General features: G+C 38.9%; 1 protein-coding gene and 1 long non-coding RNA gene across 2 annotated transcripts; both read left to right on the top strand.

Annotated features, from left to right (window-relative positions):
- The first annotated feature begins 17,921 nt into the window (after window positions 1-17,921).
- On the top strand, window positions 17,922-19,987 carry LOC125556721 (EGF-like repeat and discoidin I-like domain-containing protein 3). Its single transcript, XM_048734555.1, has 6 exons — window positions 17,922-17,964; window positions 18,083-18,202; window positions 18,278-18,397; window positions 18,921-19,037; window positions 19,262-19,581; window positions 19,835-19,987. Exons 1-6 carry the CDS (start codon window positions 17,922-17,924, stop codon window positions 19,985-19,987), a joined length of 873 nt encoding a protein of 290 aa, XP_048590512.1.
- Window positions 19,988-22,322: 2,335 nt separating this feature from the next.
- LOC125573542 lies at window positions 22,323-23,871 on the top strand. The gene is made up of 3 exons (XR_007314102.1): window positions 22,323-22,693; window positions 23,010-23,076; window positions 23,359-23,871. It is a non-coding gene; the product is annotated as an uncharacterized LOC125573542 (long non-coding RNA).
- Window positions 23,872-25,959: the final 2,088 nt, after the last annotated feature.

Genomic DNA, 25,959 nt, shown 5'->3' with positions numbered 1-25,959 from the left:
ATGGCATTCTAATAGCCGGTTGGGTAAAATTGATGGCTACATCCCACACATTTCCTTAAGGGTGTTGGCCGTTGCTAGGAAAACTTCCAGACCTATAAATCCGCCAAACATTTGTGAAATGGAATGAATTTAGGCATGGCATCATTGTTTATGAACATCTACATTACAATGACGTCATCAGGTGATGTCGTCATGCGATGACGTCACAATAGAAAAATCTATAATCTTAGCTGTTGAAGTATCTGCAAAGATAAATGTAGCTTTATTTGTGAGGGTGCCTACAAGATACGTATGCGTTTTGGATTTTGTCCAAAAAAAAAATTTCGGCACAACTTTATCTATTTATTTTTTTCCCCGTTTATTTGAATTTCTTTTAATCTTAATATCGGAAAATCAATATGTAGCTTTGTAGAGGTCACCTAGGTGAATATTCTAGGTATATATTTGCATTATAATAAGCAATTAAATCAATTCCCTATTTAGCACATAACGATGTGATTGCCGTACAAATAACAGAAGAAATAACTTTTCGATATATATGCTAATGGCCTTTGAATCCTCCACACCACTATTTGTTCAACGGGGTTTAATTTCAAAGATTAAGATTCTGAAAAACATTTTTGCGTGGAAACCTTTGTCAATCTGTAATAAGTCAGTTCATTACCTCGAGCCTTCGGCAATTAGCGTATACATCCCGAGGCATATCGCTTATTGCCTCGGCTCTCGGTAATTAACTCTTACATATTTAATTGGTAGCAGCCTAGTATCATTTTGTATTTAATATCCTATTCCTATAACACCAAATAATATTTTTTTGGGGGTAGTGGGTATAGGCTAGCAAAGAGAACAAAGTCACAGTGGAGCTGGATTTGCTGTTAGACCCAAAATGAGCCATAATGTAAGTACTGTATAATTGTTTTCATTGTTCATGACAATTATTTCTTGAAGTGCAAAATAAACAATAAGATCTACTTTATATATTGTTTAGACAAAAATATTTTTAAGTCAAATGGATAGGATATAGAATATCAAACAAAACAGAATCCTCTAGTTCTTATTGCAAATGTTTCATTTTTCATTAAAATGTTTAATTAAAAATATGACATTCAATAAGAGATAGAGAATCTATCTTAGAAAGAAAAAGGCTAGACTATAGAATTCAGAGCCTCATCCAAACATTGCGCAATTTTGCAGACTTAAAAATTAAAAAAAAAAGTTGTATTTTATGACTGGACTTCCACAGGTATCCCAGTAAATACGCATAAAAAATAAACTCTTTTCTTACTCAAATCAGCACTTCAGGTCGCTTAGTAGGTGCCCTAGGTAAAGAGTCACGCTCGCCTATTTTTGTTTTACAGTATTTGCTGTTTATTTCGCCGGTTTCGGCGTTTGTTTTCGAAGCTAGGAATGTCGCGCGCCCGTAACTTGTTTTCCCACATTCGGTGTTCCCGCCTAAAAGTGTGAAGCTCCCGGATGATCGCTTCGCGCCAAACAACCGAATCGCTAAGTAACGAGAGATGTTCCAACACCCTTAAACAAAGGAAAAAAATTGTTTGCCACGCATTTTCGTGGTCTTTTCCCCCAGACCCTGGCAACATGGAGGAAGCTTTAAAAATTGGTTCGTGTTAAATATTCTTTTCATTATTCCAAGCACACAATCCTTTTGCGTCCCGCGTGCTTCACCAGGTGTTTATTTTATTTTTGTGACCTTTTGATCAAGAAATTTTCAGCTAGAAGTCTCTTTACTTTGTAAGGAAAATTGGATACAAAAAAAACAGCTCTAGGTTAAAAACGTTTTTTATCGAAACTATTTCCCAGTTTCCTCTATTCGTGCGCTTCGCTCATTCTTTTTCCATTCTAAATTAACAAAAGCGAGGAATGTTAATCAAAAATATTTTTTTTTCTGTTTCTGTCTGCTCTATTAGCGTATAACTCACAGTTTGATAATTCACAGTGTTCTTATTTGAAAATGATTGAATTCGCCTTGTTAAACACTTAAATATCCATTGTTGATTGGTAGGAAGTACGTTACGCACTAACAATGATAAAAAATTAACGAAGTTAATTAAGGAAAGTCAGTTGAAGGGTTATCCGCCCGAAGAGATGATGACAAAGTGGAAATATCCTCTTTTTCAATTTCTTTTTCTGATGACTTGCTTCAATGTACAAGTACTACGTACAGAAGGTAAATACTAAACTAGGTACTGCAAGTTGATATTTTTTTTTTTTTAAGTTCACCGTTTGGAGATGAAATGTACTGTTATATCCACAAATAGGCAGGATTATTCTAGAACTTTTAGCAATTTAAGCTAGCAGCAGTCAAAAGTCTTGTTACTAAAAAGAAGGAAAGCATGTTCTTAGACTTTGATGTATTTCGAATACTTTATCTAAGAGAATAAATAGGCAGGATTGTTCTAGAACTTTTAGCAATTTAAGCTAGCAGCAGTCAAAAATCTTGTTACTAAAAAGAATGAAAGCATGCTTTGAGACTTTGGGGTATTTGGGTCCGATCTCGGATCACGAAAGAATCCTTTACCTTCCTGATCGGACTATTATTAAATTATTCATTTTTATCATCTCTGAATTCTCCTTACCTCCCGTTAAGAAACTCAACAGCTAATAAAATATCTTTGTAAAGTATAAGAATTGATGTTTTCGGTTTTTTTTTCATTATTGTTTGCAATTGAAGAAGGCAATGGCTGACAAATATTAATCACGTGCCCTTATAGTATTTTAGTTCCAAAATGTTACATTTTCATTTCTTCTCCTAAACAAACCACGCCTTGCATTATTCAAGCCCGTACCCAGGATGTTTCTTTGGGGGGGAGGGGGGGGGATGCGAGATCCGAAAATGTGGACCTAATTTTTACGGCGGTGGGAGGGAGTTCTCTGATAAAAATCTAACCACCTCCGAAAGAACAAAAAAGGGTTTTTTATGCCTTGTTTGTTGTCGGATTTGGCTACATACTAGAGTGATCTAGCTTATATACTAGAGTGATCTAGCTTTGTATATAAATAGCACGTCTATTGAGAACAAAAAGTGGACTTTCGGCCGTTGTTGGAGGGGTGCGTTCGCAACCCCTGCACCCACCCCCCCTCCCTGGGTACGGGCCTGTTATTTCAAGATTTGAGAAATCAGAGGCTCTTCAGTAAGCATACCCGCGTATAAGGACCTAGGGATTAAAACAGGCTGAAATTTGGCATTTTTTTTAATAAAATAGAAACACCCTTTTTATAAGAGCCTAATCAACCTGGTGGGGGCAAATAGGTTTTTATTTGAAAGATACTCAAATCTTTTGTCAAATTCTGATTTACAGTTGATAACAAAAAAGAAAAGATGCTTATTTGTATAAATGTTTGGTACTTTGTATGATGTAGTTAATTACAACATGTCCTTGTATGTTGTATTCAGCACTGATTGCTATTGTTAAAGTTAAAGACAGCAAGTATTCTGACTCTAGACTGTTTTTGTATATGATGAATGAATAAGAACCTTAACACCCTAATTTGTCAAAAGTTACCTAGATTTATAAGATTCTCTGAGCAAAATGAAGCTGCCATCTGGCAAAGGGACTCTTGGACTACCAAACAGCTAAGTTACTTTAAAAACTGTTTGATTATGGAGTCCGTTTATGAGAGTGTATCTAAAACATACCATAATTGAAGTAGATTGTTAACTTTGCTATTTACTAGGACTAAAGTGGTAGCTAGATTGCAGAATACCCCCCCCCCCCACTCAGAAGTTGCGTTGAGACATGCGATACCTATTCCACTAGTTGGTGTATGAATATCATATTTTTTTATTTTTATATTTCAATTGTTTCTGTTATTGGGGCTATTTTCCCAGAACTAAGTAATTTCCTTTTTACAACATTTATATTTGCAACATTGATTGTACTCAAATTGTACTCATATCTTCTATTAGCAATCCCAAAAAGTGCTAAAAACTGTTTTGAATTGTACTCGTTCGACAATCCCTTAAAATACTAAGTTCTTTTTAGTTTTGAATTATAACGCCGTTCGACAATCCTAAAAAATAATCAGTTTCTTTCAATTGTACTTATAACTTTGTTCTACAATACCTTGAGATACTAAGCTCTTTTTAATTGTAATCATAACTCCGTTCTACGATCAAGTTGACGAGAGGTGGAGTTGACAAGTTGACGAGAGAACGAGTTGACAAGTTGACGAGAGGACGCGTTGACAAGTTGACGAGAGGACAAGTTGACGAGTTGACAAGAGGACAAGTTGACGAGATCATGTTAGAACGAGTTAACGGAGGTACTGGTGACATGGAAGCATGGGGACGCGTGGACGTGGGGACGAGTTTTTTAGAAAACATATAGCTTGGGGGGGGGGGGGGGGGGTATTCTGCAATTGCTCCAAAGTAGTTTACTGTTTGTGATCTTACGTGTGTTGTTGTTTATTTGCCAAATCTGCTGTATGCGACATTATATAAAGCTACATTACGTCATGAGGGTTTTATATAATCCTTCATGACGTCATGATAGCTTTATATAATGTTTCATGTTCGTTATTCTGTCATTGTTTTTCTATTGTACCCCAATATTTCCCTGGAGACGATTTCGATTCCCTTCCCGTGCTTTAGATTTGTTTGGTGTATTGCTAGGTATAAAGCCTATTGACGTGTCCGAAGAACGACATCCGATTGCTCAACATGTCTATTGAATATTGATGAGTGTTTTAAGTAGACAACTTAATATAGGCAATTGAGATTACCTCTACTCTAGTTCATTTCTGGATGAATAGAGCATTTTAAGGTCTTAAAACATTCTATAACCGACTAAGCAGTATTTTGGACTAGTCGAATCGCCCCATCTCGTGTAGAATTGAAAATCCTCCCCGACGAAATACGGGGCTAAAAATCCAAGTTGAGTACGACTTTCTTCAGCAACATTATAGATGGCAAGGCTTTCATTGCATTTCCAGTAATGAAATTGTCAATCTTGACTTTTTAACTTCACAAATGCAAGCGAGTCTCCGTTGAGATTTCAAATTCCAATACGGCGGACTGTAATCACAGTCGGAGAAGTCTTACCAACAATTGGAGCTTGGGCTTCCTGTGCATTGCGCAGTTTTGCAGACTTGTCGGAGAAAAAAAAAACAGTTGTATTTTATGACTTGGCTACCACAGGTATCCCAGTAAATACGCATTGAAACAACTCTTTTCTAACTCAGATCAGCACTTCAGGTCGCTAAGTAAGGTGCCCTAGGTGAAAAGTCACGCTTGCCTATTTTTGTTTTACAGTATTTGCTGTTTTTCTCGCCGGTTTCGGCGTTTGTTTTCCAAGCTAGGAATGTCGCGCGCCCGTAACTTGTTTTCCCACATTCGATGTTCCCGCCTAAAAGTGTGAAGCTCCCGGATGATCGCGTCGCGCCTAACAACCGAATCGCTTAGTAACGAGATATGTTCCAACACCCTTAAACAAAGGAAAAAAATTGTTTGCCACGCATTTTCGTGGTCTTTTCCCCCAGGCCCTGGCAACATGGAGGAAGCTTTAAAAATTGGTTCGTGTTAAATATTTTTCCATTATTCCAAGCACACAATCCTTTTGCGTCCCGCGTGCTTCACCAGGTGTTTATTTTATTTTTGTGACCTTTTGATCAAGAAATTTTCAGCTAGAAGTCTCTTTACTTTGTAACGAAGATTGGATAAAAAAAAAACAGCCCTAGGTTAAAAACGTTTTTTTATCGAATCTATTTCCCAGTTTCCTCTCTTCGTGCGCTTTACTCAGCTTTTTTGATATTTTTTTCCATTCTAAATTAACAAAAGCGAGGAACGTTAATCAAATATATTTTTTCTGTTTCTGTCTGCTCTATTAGCGTATAACTCACAGTTTGATAATTCACAGTGTTCTTATTTGAAAATGATTGAATTCGCCATGTTAAACACTTAAATATCCAGTGTTGATTGGTAGAAAATACGTTACGCACTAACAATGTTAAAAAATTAACGAAGTTAATTAAGGAAAGTCAGTTGAAGGGTTATCCGCCCGAAGAGATGATGACAAAGTGGAAATATCCTCTTTTTCAATTTCTTTTTCTGATGACTTGCTTCAATGTACAAGTACTACGTACAGAAGGTAAATACTAAACTAGGTACTGCAAGTTGATATTTTTCTTTTTAAGTTTACCGTTTGGAGATGAAATGTACTGTAACCACAAATAGGCAGGATTGTTCTAGAACTTTTAGCAATTTGAGCTAGCAGCAGTCAAAAATCTTGTTACTAAAAAGAAGGAAAGCGGGTTCTTAGACTTTGGTGTATTTCGAATACTTTATCTAAGAGAATAAATAGAGAGAGAATAAATAGTTCTAGAACTTTTAGCAATTTAAGCTAGCAGCAGTCAAAAATCTTGTTACTAAAAAGAATGAAAGCATGCTTTGAGACTTTGGGGTATTTCGTATATTTTTCACGAATCACGGGCAACGATTTCCTTGTTTTCACGAATCACGGAGCAAATTTGGGTCCGATCTCGGATCACGAAAGACTCCTTTACCTCCCTGAACGGACTATTATGAAATTATTCATTTTTATCATCTCTGAATTATCCTTACCTCCCGTTAAGAAACTCAATAGCTTATACAATATCTTTGTAAAGTATAGTAATTGATGTTTTCGATGGAATGGAATGGAATTGGAAGTGTTGTTTTCAACGCTGAATGATGACTGAACATTAGAGGTACTTGTCGATTAAGTAGCATAGGTTGATAAATATGGACTCGCATGAATCTAGCATGGAGAAGTGGGATTGAGGTAAATAAAAATGTTTTTTATTTATCGGTAGATAGCTTTCGTTCGTTTTGTTCGCCGTAGAGATTGTCAAAACAATTTGTACATTCGAATTTGCCTGTTCAGTTCCCTGTATTTCCTGTTTTATTTCGAATCATATCAGATTAAAGCTTGGCATACTAAATAAAATAGGCAAATCCTGTTTCATGTGAGTATTAATAGATTAATGACACATTTAATTATTTGTAATCGATTTTACGGCAAACTTTCATTCAACCAACGCGCTCGATTGCTATTGTTATTGACTTTTCCCGCTTGAAATCTTCTCAAATTTCATTTTTCAATTTTTGTCATGTTCTCGATATTATTATAATAACTATCGGTGTGAGTGCTGTGGACGAATACAATGTTGTCATGTGTATTGCATTTTCGATAAAACTGTTTTAAAAGATTGTTCTTTTATTACCATGCTGTGAAGAATTTTTTTGGTTAATCTGACCGCGTAGATCTTTTGAGGCCAAATGCGTTGCCGTTGTGTGAAATACTTGCTTATTCATTTTTGCGTTTTGTATTTTTGAACAAAAGAAATGTATCAATGAAAAGGAATGACCACTAAAGCCAGGCTGATTCTGTTTTATTACATTCTTTTACTTATATTTAAATAACATCTATAGTAACAAAAACAACTCAACCTCAAAACTTGCTGTGACTCGCACAGTCTGTCACAGCGTAATTGTCGTAAATATGCATTTACTTAGTACATGCGGTGTCCCTTGCGAGCTTTTTTCCGTTATGTTCTCTTTTCTTTCCCGATGCAGTGTAGGATGCGGTGTCCTTTTGAATTTCGGGGCCTTAGCATCAGGGAGACCCAGGTTTGATCGCTTGAATCATTCATCGGCGAAATGGCTCGAACAAAGAGCGGTGGCGCTTCCGATGGAGAACTCCTTTCGCTTAGTCCCGACGAATCGGGCCCATTTTTCACTAATTTCCGGGTCTTTTGGAGATGCATGTATTGACACATGTGTTGTATAGTGGTTGTTGGAGCAGCCCACGGCTGTGCAAGTACTGCCCGTTTTTTTTTACGAGTTTGCCGTCATTTTAAAACGAAGTTGCTTTCGTTTTAAAACAATTTTGAGAAGCTGTACCAAGGTTGTGACGTCATAAGCCCGGCTTTGGCCGAGCAAAACGCGAGACAGTTTGCAATGGCAAAACAACAACTTCGCGCGTGTTTTGTAAAAAAAAATGAAAAACCTTGGACGGGCTATTTTTTTTAGGTAACTATCTACCTTAAAGCATCAATAAGTGAGAAAAAACAAGTCATTCTACAGTTCAGCCTTTCTTTAAACACTTAAATATCCATTGTTGATTGGTAGAAAATAAATTACGCACTAACAATGATAAAAAAAGTTAATTAAAGGAAAGTCAATTGAAGAGTTATCCGCCCGAAGAGATGAAGACAAAGTAGGAATATCCTCTTTTCCATTTCTTTTTTCTGATGACTGGCTTCAATGCACAAGTACTACGACCAGAAGGTAAATACTAAACTAGGTACTGCAAGTTGATCTTTTTTTCAGCTAGAAGTCTCTTTACTTTGTAACGAAGATTGAATAGAACAAAAACAGCCCTAGGTTAAAAACGGTTTATAAATCGAAACTATTTCCAAGTTTCCTCTATTCGTGCACTTCGCTCAGCTTTTTTGATATTCTTTTTCCATTCTAAATTAACAAAAGCGAGGAATGTTAATCAAATATATTTTTCTGTTTCTGTCTGCTCTATTAGCGTACAACTCATAGTTTGATAATTCAGTGTTCTTATTTTAAAATGATTGGAATTCGCCATTATATTTTGAAAATATCCATTGTTGATTGGTAGAAAATACGTTACGCACTAACAATGATATAAAAATTCACGAAGAAAGTTAATTAAGGAAAGTTAGTTGAAGAGTTATCCGCCCGAAGAGATGATGACAAAGTGGGAATATCCTCCTTTCCATTTCCTTTTTCTGATGACTTGCTTCAATGTACAAGTATACTACGTACAGAAGGTAAATACTAAACTAGGTACTGCAAGTTGATATTTTTCTTTTTAAGTTCACCGTTTGGAGATGAAATGTACTGTAACCACTTCGTATATTTTATCTTAGAACTTTAAAATTCATTTCTTCTTAAGGCTTTTTGAAATAAACATAATATCCTCGGGTAGTTAACAAATACAACCCACGTCACCACTGGGTATTGTACGAAGAAGAAAAGGTGCTGCCACAGGCACTACAGCCCTCAGGCTTGCTTTAGACCGCTATCAGGCGCGTACGCAGGATTGGCTGAGGAGGGTGCGCAGTCATAGGTATTATATGGAAAGAGCATGGTATTTGAAGATTTCTTAATAAGAAATGACCCACTTTTTGGCCGCACAAGGGGGGGGGGGGGGGCGCACCCTGTGCACCCTCCTGTGTACGCGCCTGGATTAAAATAGAAAAAGCGCGCGTTCGTTTATCCCGCGTTCCAATTCCGGAATGGAATAAAGGCCATTCTAAATGCCATTCTAAACATTCTCTACTATTTATTCCCATTCCAAAATGAAAGGGAAAAAACGCGCCCTAGATTTAAGAACACAAATCATTTCCTCCCATATCAGTCAATCTTGTTTTAAAAACTATCGTTTTTCCACCTCACACACGGTCATTTCATTTATTTCATAAGGCGTTACATACATATTTGGGAGTCCGCTTTAATCATTTTTTTCACTTTTAATTTTGTCGCTCTAGAACTTTGTCGAAAATTCGAAAATTTATCCACGTAAACTTGCAGGAATTCGTGTTTACTATGATTTTGGTGGCAGCCATCTTGGAAATGGAGCCTAGTCCCTAACGTTGTCAGGCTCTTTTAGGCCAATTAGAAAAACGCCAGCCATTGATTGATATGAATTCGTACCCACCTGTTTTTTTAATAATTAATCGAAATTAATAACTAGGGAAAGCTGAGAAGTGCAAGATTATGCCAATGAACGACGTAAAAACTGGAAAACAACTCAAAAGTCACAATGAGGCCAACTTCACAGATATTACAGAGGAGCAATGTGGCTTGAATTGCTACTTCAGTGACTTTTGCCAATCAATCAATTACGATCGCGAAACTAAAGTCTGTCAGACGAGCACATCAACCCGACAGCAACACCGAGAGGACTTCGAGGAAAAGGCAGGAAGTGTCTATATTGGATCCAAGGCACGTGTGCAGATAGCCTCATTTTCATGGTTTGGACGTAGGGGTTTGGACATTGTCATCATTACCATCAACAAATTAATCACCACCACCACCACCATCATCATCATCATCAACACAACCGTCACCAATCATTATCATCACGATCATCGACAACACTAACACGCCGATCATCATCATCACATTATCATCAACACCAGCGAGACAAACATCATTACCATATTCATAACAAGGTATAAATCAACACAAGGTATGTTGGACGCCTCTTTGAAACAGAGTGGTTGCCCTGACCTAGCGTTAGCCCTTCGTTGTACTCTTTTTGCTAATAGTATTATTTTTCAGAATGATTGCGTTAAGGGTTCGTGCCCAAAGGAAAAAATGTGCAAGGCAAACTTCGCTGGCGGTGGTTTCTCGTGTGTCTGCCCTATTGGATCGCAATGCGGTAAAATGGTTTGACCACATTATTTTAATTTGCTAAAAATGCCAGGATAGTAATGGATGATCATCTTGTCTATATGGAAGTAAGGAAATCGACTCCGTCAGTCCAAAGTGCTGTCTTTTGGGACCAGTAGACAGAAAGCAAAATGGCTGATTTACGTCTGCTTTACTTATACTTATACTTTACTCGTACGACTTTTAAACCGACTGGTTTGTCGTTTTTTAACATATCCTTCATTTACATGATCCCTCTTTAATTATTTACCTTTAAAAATCTGATCAGATCCAGATCTGCTTTTCCAGACTGTTATTAACCTATAGTCCATTTATTATCATATGGTTATTAATTATTAGTCATTTTTTTTAACTAATAAAAAATATTTTCATAGTTTATACTTAAAATCTGGTACAAAAGCGGACACTAACTTGTAGTAGTAGTTTCATCGATTAAAACTCCAGAGGCGGAACTAGCTTTTCGCTAGGGGGGGGGAGGGGGGTTGGTTCAGTGACAAAGGGGGGCCTATATTTTTTAGTTTGACAATCTTAGTTGGAGGGTTCTAAAACAATAGCCCTTTCGGCTGACCGGACTATGATTCAATAGACCCTGAAGCCGAATGTTTCTTTACCATTCTGATCGTGTTTTTATTAGCACATCCTTATATAGATATTCCCCTTTTACTTAATGATTTTACAAAAAATACTTTAATGGACTAACGTTGACTAACTTTTAACAGCCCAGCCATGTGACTCCAGTCCATGCAAAAATGGCGGGGCTTGTGTTAACAAAGCGGACAACTCTGGCTACACGTGTGCGTGTGCTAATGGGCATACGGGAGCTAAATGCGAAACTCAAGGTACAACAATTTTCAACTTCATTAGTGTATTACAATTAATAGTGTAATTAATCTTTGTAAAAAGTCACACCATGTATAGTATTAATTGGAAAATTACAGGAAAGAAAGACAAATTTTTAAGAGATTCAAACAGAGTATCGAGCAATTTCCATAAATGAGCGTAAAACTTCTCGTACTAGAAAGGTTTGAAGCCTGCAACGTTGGTTTTATTGTCTTTAAGGAATTTACCATTATGGTGTTTTCAGTTCCTTTAACGTGATTTTGGATTATGAAAAAGGCATTGTTTCCTTCACGAGTTACATGCCCATTTCGACTTATGAAACTTGTATACTTTCTTAACCCTATTCAGACCGGCGGCGGGGGGGGGGGGGGGTGCTTTTGAGGCCCCCAGTAACTTTGAGCTGTAATAGCGGAGCCAAGCGCGGCCACAGGCCGCGCGCGGAGCTCCATAGGTATAGAAATATGGTATAGCTATGCGACTTGGTTTTTGTGGTCATCGCGCGGGTATCTGTGGTGTCACAATCCATCCATGCAGTCAATCGTGCAACTCCCAGGCCCACTAGGTCTCGCAAGGGGAATGTGATTTTACGCGTTTTTTGCCTCCTATCTTAGCTAGAAAATAGTATTTAATGAGAAAGATAAGGATTTAAATAGGCTGATTGTGGTCGAGGGCTAAACAAGTCTTTGAGGAACCGTTTCGTCTGAAGAAACTGATAAGATAAGACGTACGAGTCGATAGTAAAATCTACCCGAGTGTTAGTGAATCCGCCCGTCTCGTTCTTCTTCAATTGTAAACAGCAGCTAAAAAGAGGACTTCAAACTGAACATTGCATTCTCATAATTGCGTCACGAAGCAAAATCAAAGCAAAAAGGTAATGTTATCATATTATTATTTAACAGGGCAATTAAACTGAAAACTAAACACCAAAACAAAACGTTTTCTGACCGTAGCTCTAACATACTTAAATTGTTCACACAATTTGTGAACACAATTGTGTTGTCAAAAGTTATACTAAAATTCTTCCTTCTACAAATAAAGGCTTATATTGCTAAGGTAGGGAGAGTTTAACGGCAAAAAAATGCTCAGTTGTATTGGATAAATAATCGATTTAGAACTTTATCCGGCAATTTACCACATAGTGGAAAGCGAATGTTTTCGAGAACAACAAAAGTAAGCTTAATATTTCGCAATCAGTAAGGCATCTAAAAATACATTTCTTTCTCTATTGATTTGATGATATTTTTAAGATTCTAGAGTTCGAAAATGTGCCTTTATCACTCTATAAAAATCTTTATTGAGATTTACTGTGTCTGTTTTGGTTGATACATATACATTTGTTTTTGTTTCTGTCTCTTTTATACCAAAATGTTATGAGATGAAAAGTGCTTGTGTAAACACTGTTTGAGACTTGAATAGTTTAATACAATTCTTGCCAAGTGTTAGGGTTCGAGGCTGTAGCTAAGAAGTTTGTTACTCTAAGTGTTTCAAAAGATCCGCACTCAAACAGAACCAAAACCCACTGCCATGAACTTACTTGTCCACGCGATAAACTAGCGTACGCCATTTTCTGCGCGTGCTCTATTTTAAATTGTAACGTTCTTACGCTTACATGGAATTACAGCCTTGACCAAACTAATAATACACTAATAATAATTTAACAATACACAATAATAATAATTGTCCAGACCAACAGGGTCCAAAGTCAGTTCTTAATGATTCTTAAACACATATCACTACACTTGCCTAGGGCCAAGTTACATGCTCAGTAATTACATAATTTAGCTGGAATAGCTATGCAATGTAAAGGATATCTTGGTCCCTGGGGAGGGATTCCACTATAATCAGATGGGGTGATTGTTGATGGGAGAGCAACTTGGGTGTGGTCAGCACCTAAGAGATGGCAAATCGGGTGGGGTAGAAGGAATTTTTTAACCCTTAGAGATAGCAGGATCGAAAACAACCCCCCACCCCAGGTAGCTATGAAATGACAAGGAAACCTTTATTTCAGGTGAATAAAGCAAGGACTAAAGTATAGCCGTCAATATAGGCTGGCTGAAATGAAAGCAGATGTAAATAAACTTTTTTCATATTCCTTTCTTGCTTAGTATAATTATATTCAATCAACACACATTCTTTCCTTATAGCCAACATAATCTGCTCTTGCTCTGCTGATACTTCCCTAAAGTCTGTGTGGATATAAGTCTTTAACTGTCAACAAAATTATTGACCATGTTATGATTTCTGATGCTTGAAGACCAGGTCTTCTGTACTTACTGCAAAGTTACTTACTGCAACTGTAATTAACTGCAAACTGATTGCATTATTCTCATGTGCATAGGTAACAACAATAAATACTATTTGCATATATAACAAAATGCTGGCTACACTGTTATTAGCAAATGTAGTCTTTTTTTCTTGTAACTTTTCTATGCATTTGCTCAAATGGCTTGGCCCTCTACATGGCTGCTTATTGTTCATGAACATGGTTCAAGAGAGACTCATATGTAATAATGGCAGGGGAGAGGGCTTTGAATATTTAAAATATTTAAAATATTTGGTTGTTTGTTATTAGATTGAAGACGTTTTTAATACAGGATAAAAGAGAAAGGATGGTGTACATTAAAAGGATTATTTGATTTATCAAAGATTTGTAGTTTGATACCGATGAATATAAGATTAGTAAAAATGTATCAGGGATTAGTATATATGAGGTGGTGTAGAATTGAAGATAAGGTATTTTAGGGTGTTGAAAGTTTCAACCTAGGTGTTATGAGGTATGTAATTTTGGACTCTTTAAGGCCCCATAGTGCATAGCAGTAGCAGGCCTCTAATTATTGGGGGGCACAATACATAAACATTAAGAAAACAATGGGGGACACAGCCACGCCACTACTGGTCATTTCCTTGATATTTTTGACAATTTTACCTAACATTACCCCTTGATTCAAGGTAGCCAAAATTATGCTTAGCACCATCTGCTGTAATACTGAATGCCTAAACTCAGTCATGTTTTTTTTCAGGAGAGTTTTAAAGCTATATGTAATAACAAGTTTTCTCTCATTTATTCAAGGGTCACATAAACTTGAGTGTCCCTTTTTCTGAAAAAAAAAAAACCTTTGTAGATTATCTGAAATATACTAAAAAAAATGAAACATGACATAAATAAATAGGGCCCAATTAAAAAAGATCTTATTATATGGGAAATTATAAATATATTTTCTGTATCAGTTGTCTATCGAGTACAACTCTACATAAGAGTTCAAATAATCCCTCTTTTTATGCAAATAGTATCCTGAGTAATGTCAATCAAAATTACTAATAGTGTCATTGTTCTGGGTATTCTCTAGGGGAGAATGGGAGGAAATAATATTATAATAATAGGAAAAGTTATAAGCCATGTATTTTTATGCATTTAGATAGGGTTGATTTTAGGGAGATGGGATACCTGAAGCAAAATCAAAGTGTAGTATCCTGTTGTTATGTCCTTCCTGAAGTTTGGTCTTTGTCGGGGTTGGGGGAGGGGTGTTGATGGGGACATACCCCTAGTTTAGGGCGGGAAAACATTGCTGGCTCCCCACTGAGCGCTCATATTTCAACAATTGCAAGACAATGGCTGTCGTAAGAGCACATACCTTTGCATCGGGGCACCTTTTATCGCCAAAACAAGTTCGTATAAATGCGAAGCGTGGTCCTGGTAGACTCTAAATGACATCTTACAAGGCGTATCTAACCGTAGAAGTTCAAAAGAGCACTCGATAAAGCTAGGTCAACCATTCTATCGACCTCGAATTATACGCAATCGTACGCCACGCTTCTCGTCAAATTTAGTCCTTCAGAAAAAGCTGTACTAGAAACATTACAGTTTCCCCGTGTAGAAACTAATTTGATTCTATTGTTTGAAGCTTGTAAGAGATTATTTGCCGTTTTTTTTTTTTTTTTTTACGAATATGATCTTGTCTTTCTATTCCGGATTTCGCCGCCATCTTAACTGTCATCGATATAAGCAATGAATGCGTGACGACGCCACAGGAAGCCCATGTAAGCACAGTTAAAACAAAAACACGTTTTTGTTGTGTACATGACGTTCATATATCTTTTTCCAGTTCTATCGCTGATATAATAAACTAAAAAATACAAAATATTCGTGTCAAGGTATCTGTTTGTTGTGAAACAGAGCCATAATAGAATGTTATGTTGATTCCGTCTGTACACTACTAGCTACTACTTGTACAACTTACTAGAGGGGCATAAAAGCTCGAACAGCCAATTTGAGACTGTTAAAAAATATCCACTACACTGTCATGGAACCTAGGGATAGAAGAGGGGGTTGTCATTGTTGCCTCTGGATACAAGCATTGGCAGGGTTGTCATGCACCCTGGGAATATAAACGATAAACGGGCGTTTTTATGCACACTAGGGATGCAATCTATGGCTTTCAGGAAACCTTGGGATAAAAGAGAGGGTAGTTATGGACCCTAAGAATATTTATATCAGATATCAAGACTCTAGACGTAAATAGTGGTAGACATTCTAGAAGAAGCACACAAGTTTACACTTTACTTGTAGCACAAGGGCATGTTGCCAAGACCTCACCAGCTCACTGATATGTTCTATGAAAGGAGCTATTCTTCTGGACTTCATCAGATCTTTGGAATCCAGCTCAAGGAAAACGTACACATTGATGAGCATTTTAAGATTCATGGAATCCATTTTTTTATTTGCATAGAGAAGGCACAGGTTGTAATATAAACGTTTTATACCAAGTTTTGAAAAAAACACAATAGAAATTTAAATCTCTATTTTAGGGAGGGGGGGGGGGAAGGTGGTGTTATCTTGTCAATTTTTAACCGTCTCGAAATAGTGCTTGAAGAAATAGCAAAAAAAATCATATCCACCTGAAACTATTAATACAACTTGAAACGAAGATTAAATATTGTCAAAAAGCTTCAGATTTTGCCATCCAGTTTTTATTGATTAAAATATATAACTTTCATTAAATCCAAGATGGCGGATCCAAGATGTCGGATCCAAGATGGCGGTGCTGATGTCACATGATCAGCTAAAAATCGCTGTTTTTTTAACTAACATCTAAATCTGGCAAAATGCTTTTTATGTTCCTCTCCTATTTTAAAGAAAAAGTAGGAAAAATATTTTTGGAAAGATATTTAAATTATTACTTTAATTAAGAGTCCATTCGCATGCAAACTTATACTATATGAAAGGTACCATGCCAATCAGTGACGTCATCGTGACGTCACAAAGACAATTTTTTTTTAAGAATATCGGTCGCTTTTTGAAGACAAACTGATTATAATAACATATTTGGATTTTGGATGTTCTATGCAAAGGTTTTGAAAGATAGGCTATTTATAGCCACGTCATATTGCGTTGTTATGGTAACACAATATATCATTTTGTTACCTTTGTCAGATAATGATTCTTTGAAAATTTGGTTATAATGACTCCAATGGTTCAAAAGTTACGAATGGGGGCCGTTCCAGTACCGCGTAGTTGAGCCAGCCATTTTATTTTGAAATACCGGCTTTTGTACCGGAGAGCTTTCGGTTTTGGCAAATGCTAAGAAAACTAGCGCAAAGCTAAGGCAATAAATTTCTTTATGACTCCCACATTATCAAACAAATCTGTCATCTTTGGTACAGTATGATTTTAATGCTGTACAGTTAGTCAAAACAGCGACTGAAGTCAGCCTTTCGTGCCTTTACTCGAACGATTCAATTGCGCATACGTCGGCGGTGGGCGGCTGGAATTCCGAATTCTTTTTTTGTGGCATGTTCTAAGTATAGATTTGAAATTGGTAATCTGCGAGCTGGGGCTCATGCAACCTCGTTCGCAGCGTCTTCTGGGTAATTTTCAAAATGGCGTTACAAATAAACCCCAAAACATTGATGTAGCAATTCCTGTAGCAACTTTATCTGAGTCTGTTAGTCGGTATTAGGGGACTGAATACGAAACGTTGCTTGGTCTATTATTATTATTGATCTATTAAACCGTACAACTTAACAGAGTAACCCTAACCTTTTTAGTCACACCATGTGAATCCAATCCTTGCAAGAATGGTGGATCTTGTACCAACAAACCAGACAACACTGGCTACAGGTGCACTTGCCCGAACGAGTATACGGGGACAGAATGCGAAACGCAAGGTACAAGATTTTTCCACGGAATAGTATTCCATCAAGTAGAGTATAATTTACTGAATCTATTACAACTGTTAACAGTCCAACCATGCGACTCCAGTCCTTGCAAAAATGGCGGAGCTTGCGCTAACAAGGTGGACAACTCCGGCTACACGTGCGCTTGTGCTAGTGGGTATACGGGAATTGAATGCGAAACTCAAGGTACTTGAATTTTCCATTTAATGATAATACAACAAATAGTATACTTGACCAAAGTTAACATAACTTTTAACAGTCCAACCGTGCGACTCCAGTCCTTGCAAGAATGGTGGATCTTGCACCAACAAACCAGACAACACTGGCTACACGTGCACTTGCCCGAGCGAGTATACGGGGACAGAATGTGAAACACAAGGTACATGATTTTTCAACTTATTAATATTACAACAAGTATAGTATAATTGACAAACGTCATAATAACTTTTAACAGTCCAACCATGTGACTCCAGTCCATGCAAGAATGGCGGAGCTTGTGTCAACAAACCAGACCACACTGGCTACACGTGCGCGTGTGCTAGTGGGTTTACTGGAATTGAATGCGAAACTCAAGGTACTTACATTTTCCATAATGATAAAACAACAGATAGTATACTTGACCAAAGTTAACATAACTTTTAACAGTCCAACCGTGCGACTCCAGTCCTTGCAAGAATGGTGGATCTTGCACCAACAAACCAGACAACACTGGCTACACGTGCACTTGCCCGAGCGAGTATACGGGGACAGAATGCGAAACGCAAGGTACAAGATTTTTCCACTAAATAGTATTCCATCAAGTAGAGTATAATTTACTAAATCTATTATAACTGTTAAAAGTCCAACCATGCGACTCCAGTCCTTGCAAAAATGGCGGAGCTTGCGCTAACAAGGCGGTCAACTCCGGCTACACGTGCGATTGTGCTAGTGGGTATACTGGAATTGAATGCGAAAGTCAAGGTACTTTAATTTTCCATTTAATGATATTACAACAGATAGTACAATTGACCAAAGTTATTATAACTTTTCAAAGCCCAACCATGCGACTCTAGTCCTTGCAAAAATGGCGGAGCTTGCGCTAACAAGGCGGACAACTTCGGCTTTACGTGCGCTTGTGCTAGTGGGTATACGGGATTTGAATGCGAAAATCAAGGTAGTGGGTATACGTGGAAGGAATGAGAACTGGAGGTATAGGAATTTTCTTAATATATTATAATAAAAAGTATAATAAAAGTAGGGTAGATACAACGGTTTCGGATTTTATTTTGCAATCCTTTGTCAAGGCGGCTACTAAAACCTGATGAATAATTTTATTTTTGGGTATAAAATCCAAAACGTTTGCATTTCTTGGTCTCCGCGTTGCCCGTCTCCATACATATACTTCTTCAGGCATTGCATCCAATTGCTTCATTGCATCCAGAGAACCGATTCATCTTTCACTTTTTCCAATAAGAAGTACAATTAAACATAGCTGTCTTAACAGTTCAACCATGTGACTCCAGCCCCTGCAAGAATGGCGCAACTTGCACCAACTCCGCTGATAACCCTGGCTACACGTGTACCTGCAGCAGTGTATTCACTGGCAGTACATGTGAACTTGGTAAGCTGAAATCATCATCATCGATATCATCTGTAAAAGCCACCTCGAAACATTATCATCTTCAAAATCATAATTCTCTTCACTATCCCTATACACTATCACTCTTGCTTTTACCGCTGTTCAGCTGCATCATCAGCTACAACAATGTCCATGCCGATATCCTGAACAAATTACAATTCCCTTGGTCATTATAGTAATCGATATTTCTTGTGTATTTCTTGAAGACATCACAACCTGCGGTAATACCGCTATTGGCCTCGAAAGCAGTGCGATCATTCCTGACAACAGATTTAGTGCATCATCCCATTACTCCGAATGTAACCCTCGGTTCGGTCGGCTGAACCACGCCAAGTACTGGACACCGGGGTCCCAAGGAGGTCATCACTACCTACAAATCGACATGATATCCGTGTACATTGTTTGTGCAGTAGCTACACAAGGTGGTACGGATCCTCGATATGATGAGTGGACAACCAAATACAAGCTTTCATTCGCACTTGAGGCCGGAATATGGAGCATCTACCAAGAAAATGGCGCCGAAAAGGTAGGCGTATATTTTATACTACGCAATTCAGTTACCTTGAAGTTGGCGGCCATTTAGGATTTTGCCATTCCTATAGTAAAATTGATCCTTTTAAAAGAAAACCCATGGACAGAAAATGCCGCATAAAATGAACCCAAGAAGCCTATGTATGTAGAACAATGCTAGTGCGGAACACAAAAACCACAAGAAAACTACAAGATGCATGAAAAGGTTGCATGATTTGTACTAAACCCTGCTATTCATTTACTTACAGGTATTTATAGGGAACGTGAACGAGTCAGACGTGAAAAGCAATTCCCTAGCCAATCCGACTAAAGCACGGTTTATCCAGTTTATTCCCACTGCTTACCATGACTGGCCGGCTTTTAGAGTGGAGGTGTACGGATCTAGAGCCTTGATAGCTTGAGAGCTTTAAAAAAGGATTTTGTAAGATGATACAGGCACCTCTTTGTGAACACTTTTCAGTGGCGCCTCTGGAAGAGACCTTGTCAGCCACGTCTTGGTTCTATAGTAATTTTGAAAAAAAGGAAATAATTTGTACATTCGAAGCACAGAGCCGTTGATCTGCACAGAGACGTTGATCTTAGCGACACCATGAACGGCACACTATGTGTGCCCGACCAACGCAAGGTTCATCCGGTTCATTCCCACTCCTTACCATGACTGGCCGGCTTTTAGGGTGGAGGTGTACGGATCTAGAGCCTTGATTCCCCTTAAAAAAGCATTTTTCACGAAACACCAGTGAACACTCATTTCCAGTAGCGCGTCTTGTGCCAATTTTATGTCTGCTAGTGTGCTTTTAAAGTTCCCTTAGAGACCTTGTCACTGCATCTTGATTCTACAACATATAGTAATTTAAAAAAAAATAAACATAATCTGCACATTAATGAAGCAGCAGTCTCCTGCACAGAGCCGTTGATCTTAGCGACACCAAGAACGGCTGAACGGGAGACTACCAAGTCAGCCGATAAAAATAAATGCTTTCTCGCCTTTTACTAGGATGAAAAGGTGTCAGCTAACTGAGCTCAGGACCTTGATAGAAGACGCTTGAGAGCGAGTTTTAAATGTGGTTTCCCCTATCACGCCCCCATGTGCTGTATTAAATGTAATTGCATGAAAAATAAAACAATCGAACGCGAAGCCTGGATATTCTGTGTGTGTGTGTGTGTGTGGGGGGGGGCAGCCATATGTTAAAGGGATAGTATTTGCCAATCCTTCCATAGAAAATGACCCCCTTTTAGCGACTTATAAGGTAGCGCACACACCCTGCGCACCAGGCTCATTTATATTGATTACATCAGCATGTGTATATACTTGCATCCTTACTGTATAGCCCTCGGACTTTTTGTTTTATTAATATATAGATTTATGCATCACCTAAAAGCGGAGCTCCAAACGACCAAATCTTAGCTTATTTTCGCTTAATAATTTAAGAAATATTAAATATTATTATATTTCTTTTTTAGACGACGTCAACGATTTCACAGATCACGCGACCAACTTGTTATACCCCCTTTCCCCCACCCTTGACATCTACATGACACAACAAAATTAGTTGTCATAAATGTTTCGGCATCAAGGTAGTTTTTTAGTGTTGTGTGACGTCATCGATGACGTCACAAAATACATGACCATATGGTTGCATCCCCCTTGACACCTACATGACACCTACCGAGTTTGGTTGCCATACAATGTTTTCTTCGTGAAATATAATATTTCATTTCGGAGCAGCATACTTTTGCACCCAGTGACGTCATCGATGACGTCACAATACCTGACTACATTGGTGCACCCCCCCTTGACACATACATGACACATAGCAAGTTTGGTTGTCATATGATCAAAAATCGTAGAAAAAATGTAGGGAAAGGTCCTTCCTTCAGATGAATGTATTTATTGTTTACTGAGGCGTTGGATTAATTGCGCCTTATATGTATTTGGGGTGTTTAGTCTGAGAATAATGTTTTGACCAAAATCGCAGCCGCCAGGCACTCTTCTCTGCTGTGCCCGGAAAAAAATCATGGAGAATTATTTTCTTAAGACTAATGGAAAAATCGTCAACGAATTGCCGAAAGATCTTTATTTAAACTTTTAATACCCTACATGCTTTAATTAGATCGGAAGAAAGCATTATTTTCACACTAGCTACAACCTATGACACGATCGACCTCCCCTGCTTTAGCAAATGCCACGAGGTGTTGATGTTGGCTGGTAGCGTTGGGTAATAGACGTAATTCGACTTTTCAGTTAAATTTTATTTAACTGATTATATTATATCACTGCATCATCCCATTAGACTGCATCATCCCATTACTACGGTCGCATTCCCAGAAATATAGGGACATTAGCCAGCGGTTTCTCTGGGCTCACATTTTGCTAGGCCCGCGAGGAATAACTGAGGTATCACAAATAAAAACAAGATTGCGGCCAGCACAGGGGCTTCCCTTTTGTTGTTACACTAGAAGTATTTAATCAGGTTGACTAAAATTCCAAATAAAAGTAGTATTAGCGGTATTGAAACGTGCAAGGGGCATTATCCATTATCATTGGACGTTTTGATACGTCCAATGATAATGGAACTGCGACAGTCTTGCTGAGGTTGGAAAACATTATATGCGCAAATTTAAATCAAATGTATTTTAGAAAGGCTTTATGGTTCCCCTGTGTCAGTCCCAGAAAGCCGTGGGGCCGTTTAAAAACAAAATGGAGAACGGACGAACGGACGAACGGACGAACGGAGAAAAGCTGTTCTTGCGGAGCGCACCGATTTCCTTGCTTCAGTCTGTATCTTAAAGACGACAATAATGGTTCCTGAACTAGGCATAACTACATCAAATGTTATTTCTTCGGGAACAAGATTGGAAGGCGCTACTGCCTATTTTATTTGCCAATTTGATGGAAGGATAGTCGATTTACCAATTTCAAGTCCTGCACCTGTGATGCGGCGAACAGTTCTACCTTTTAAACGACTACTTTTATGCCCAATTTCAATGAAATTACAGAGAATGTATGGAGGATTGAATGCTCTGAAGCGAACAAAAGTGCAATGTCCAAGGAACAATTATAGGGCTTTCTCTGGCATCGTTTGAACGGAAAGTGTATTACTCGAATGGTAAGGTTTTTTTTTCGAGTCCTGCATCGTGAGCCCAAAATATCTGAAACGAGAAAATTTGATAAATTGTGATGTCTCCCCAAATTTCCTTATAGTAAATGGCAGCCATTTTGACATTGTATGTGCACTATTACGCATGCGTGGCGGCCATGTTGTCTCTTATTTCTGGGAATGGGCTGAACCGCGCCATGTACTGGGCACCGAGGTCCCCAATTGGTGATCACTACCTACAAATCGACATGATACCAATGTACATTTTTTGTGCCGTAGATACACAAGGGGGTACTCATTCTGTATATACTGATTGGACCACCAGATACAAGCTTTCATTCGCACTTGATGCCGGAATATGGAGCATCTACCAAGAAAACAGCGCCGATAAGGTATGTGTATGTTTTCTACTCCGTCATGCCGTTACCTTGGAGTTGGCGGCCATCAAGGATTTTGCCATTCCTATAGTAAGATAGATTCGTTTGAAATAAAAACCATAGGAGGAAAATGCAGCCTTAAATGTACCCAAAGAGGCTATGTATGTAGCACAATTAAAGCATTTTAAAATGCTTGTGCGGAACAAAGAAAATCACAAGATGCATGAAAAGAAAAGTACAAGATGCCTGAAATGGTGGCAGGGTTTATACTAAAACCTGCTTTTCATTTACTTACAGGATTTCTCAGGGAACGTGAACGAGCTAGACATGAAAAACAACTCCCTCGCCAATCCGACCAACGCACTGTTTATCCGGTTCATCCCCACTGCTTTCAATGACTGGCCGGCGTTTAGAGTATAGGTAAACGGATCTAGAGCTTAGAAATCTTACTTCTAAAAAAAGCATTTTGCACTCTATTTTCCAGTGGCGACATTTTGATTCTATTCTATCCAAAGTAATTAAAAAAAAACATAATCTACACATAAATAAAGCAATGGTTAAGACGGTAATCTCCTACACAGAGTCGTCGATTTTATCGACACTAAGAACGGCTGAGCGGGAGACTACCAAATCAGCCGGTGAAAATAAATGCTTTCTCTGCTCTCTCACATTTTACATTTTACTAGTATGAGAGCCCCGGACCTCAATAGAGGACGCTTGAGGGCGATTTTGGAATGCGGTTCCCCTTATTACGCCCCCATCAGCTGTAATAAATGTAATTGCATGAAAAATAAAACAATTTAACGCGAACCCTCGATATGCGGAGGGAGGGGGGGGATGCGCAGTCATAGGTATCATATGGAAAAGGGATTAAGTCTTTGACAATATGTCAATAGAAAATGGACCCCTTTTAACCGCTAATGAGGTAGCGCATACACCCTGTGCACCGGCTTCAATTTAGGCGATTACATCAGCCGGCGTGCTTGCATCATTACTATATAGCCTTCAGACTTTTTGTTTTCTTATAACTCAAAGTCTTGAGCATTTACACAAGATGATGTGGATATCTATTATTTGTCACTCAGCCTAACTACAAATAACTAAACTACAAAAACCTTAGCTATTGATAACTTTAAGATAAATTCCAACAGATTACCCAGCAATTTCCAATATATTGGGAAGGTAAACCCTGTGAAAATCATGGAAATATCTTTGAACAAGTTTTTTTTAATTCTCTCTTAAATCTAAAAATAACTTAACATCTAAAAACTACTGACACTACGAATAAAATGATAAATCGTTCTAAAAACGAGTGTACATATTCTTTGCGTACTTTGCACAGACAAAAATAAAAATTTGGTTGATTCTAACTACATACTAACCGAGGGTGAGGGTGAGGTCATGCCGGGAAATATCAAACTGAGGCTTTGGCGTATCACCCGAGGCTTTGCGATTTCCGTCAATTTTTTATCTGTTTCTTCAGATTTGTTTAATTTAAACAAATCCGAATTTCTTTCAAGGATATTTCTAAAATCCACAGGGGGTGAAAGGGGATAGCAATCACGAATCACCGATTTTTCGCAATTTTGTGGATCACGGAGTTAAAAATGGTGTTTTCACGAGTGACGAAAATAATGTTGAAAATGGCGCGAAATTAAAAAAAAAAACGCGAGATCAACAAATAGCGATAAACACTAATTACATACGCAATGCAATGCAATCCCAGACTTGGCGCAAAAGGATAATATTTTGTAAGATAATATAGAACGGTTGTCACGTTTTACAAGGTTTGAAATCGCGATTCACGTATGAGAATTGTGTTCAATCGCGGTTTACACGAGGACATGCTAGTCAAGAATCACGGCAAGGATTTCCCTGTTTTCACGAATAACGGAGCAACTTTGGGTCCGATCTCGGATCACAGAAGACTCCTTTACCTCCCTGATGGGACGATTACTAAATTATTCATTTTTATCCTCTCTGAATTATTCTTACCTCCCGTTAAGAAACTCGACAGCTTATACAATATCTTTGTAAAGTATAGTTATTGATGTTTTCGGGTTTTTTTATTATTGTTTGCAATTGAAGAAGGCAATGACTGATAAATCTGAATCATGTGCCCTGTTTTAGCGGAGCCAGCGCGGCCGCAGGCCGCGCGCGGAGCTCCATAGGTATAGAAATATGGTATAGCTATGCGACTTGGTTTTGGTGGTCATCGCGCGGGTACCCTGTGTGTCACAATCCATCCAGGACAGTGCTGAATAACGTATGCGCATGCGCGTGCTCTGGCAAAAACAAGCACAATCGTAGTGTTGAATCGTTCGACAAAAGGTACATAGATAGCCAGGCAGGCAGGCAGGCAGGCAGGCAGGCAGGCAGGCAGGCAGGCAGGCAGGCAGGCAGGCAGGCAGGCAGGCAGGCAGGCAGGCAGGCAGGCAGGCAGGCAGGCAGGCAGGCAGGCAGGCAGGCAGGCAGGCAGGCAGGCAGGCAGGCAGGCAGGCAGGCAGGCAGGCAGGCAGGCAGGCAGGCAGGCAGGCAGGCAGGCAGGCAGGCAGGCAGGCAGGCAGGCAGGCAGGCAGGCAGGCAGGCAGGCAGGCAGGCAGGCAGGCAGGCAGGCAGGCAGGCAGGCAGGCAGGCAGGCAGGCAGGCAGGCAGGCAGGCAGGCAGGCAGGCAGGCAGGCAGGCAGGCAGGCAGGCAGGCAGGCAGGCAGGCAGGCAGGCAGGCAGGCAGGCAGGCAGGCAGGCAGGCAGGCAGGCAGGCAGGCAGGCAGGCAGGCAGGCAGGCAGGCAGGCAGGCAGGCAGGCAGGCAGGCAGGCAGGCAGGCAGGCAGGCAGGCAGGCAGGCAGGCAGGCAGGCAGGCAGGCAGGCAGGCAGGCAGGCAGGCAGGCAGGCAGGCA

Source organism: Nematostella vectensis, chromosome 11 (assembly GCF_932526225.1).
Source record: "Nematostella vectensis chromosome 11, jaNemVect1.1, whole genome shotgun sequence".
NCBI classification, from domain to species: Eukaryota; Metazoa; Cnidaria; class Anthozoa; order Actiniaria; family Edwardsiidae; genus Nematostella; species Nematostella vectensis.
This window is presented reverse-complemented; position numbering and strand designations above follow the sequence as displayed.

Excerpts from the sequence above, each read along its gene's own strand:
- LOC125556721 (XM_048734555.1), top strand. The coding sequence starts at position 17,922 with ATGGCGGAGCTTGTGTCAACAAACCAGACCACACTGGCTACAC. Across the intron at positions 18,398-18,920 it reads AATTGAATGCGAAAGTCAAG|TTCAACCATGTGACTCCAGC; the intron begins GTACTTTAATTT and ends CTGTCTTAACAG. Across the intron at positions 19,582-19,834 it reads AAGAAAATGGCGCCGAAAAG|GTATTTATAGGGAACGTGAA; the intron begins GTAGGCGTATAT and ends ATTTACTTACAG.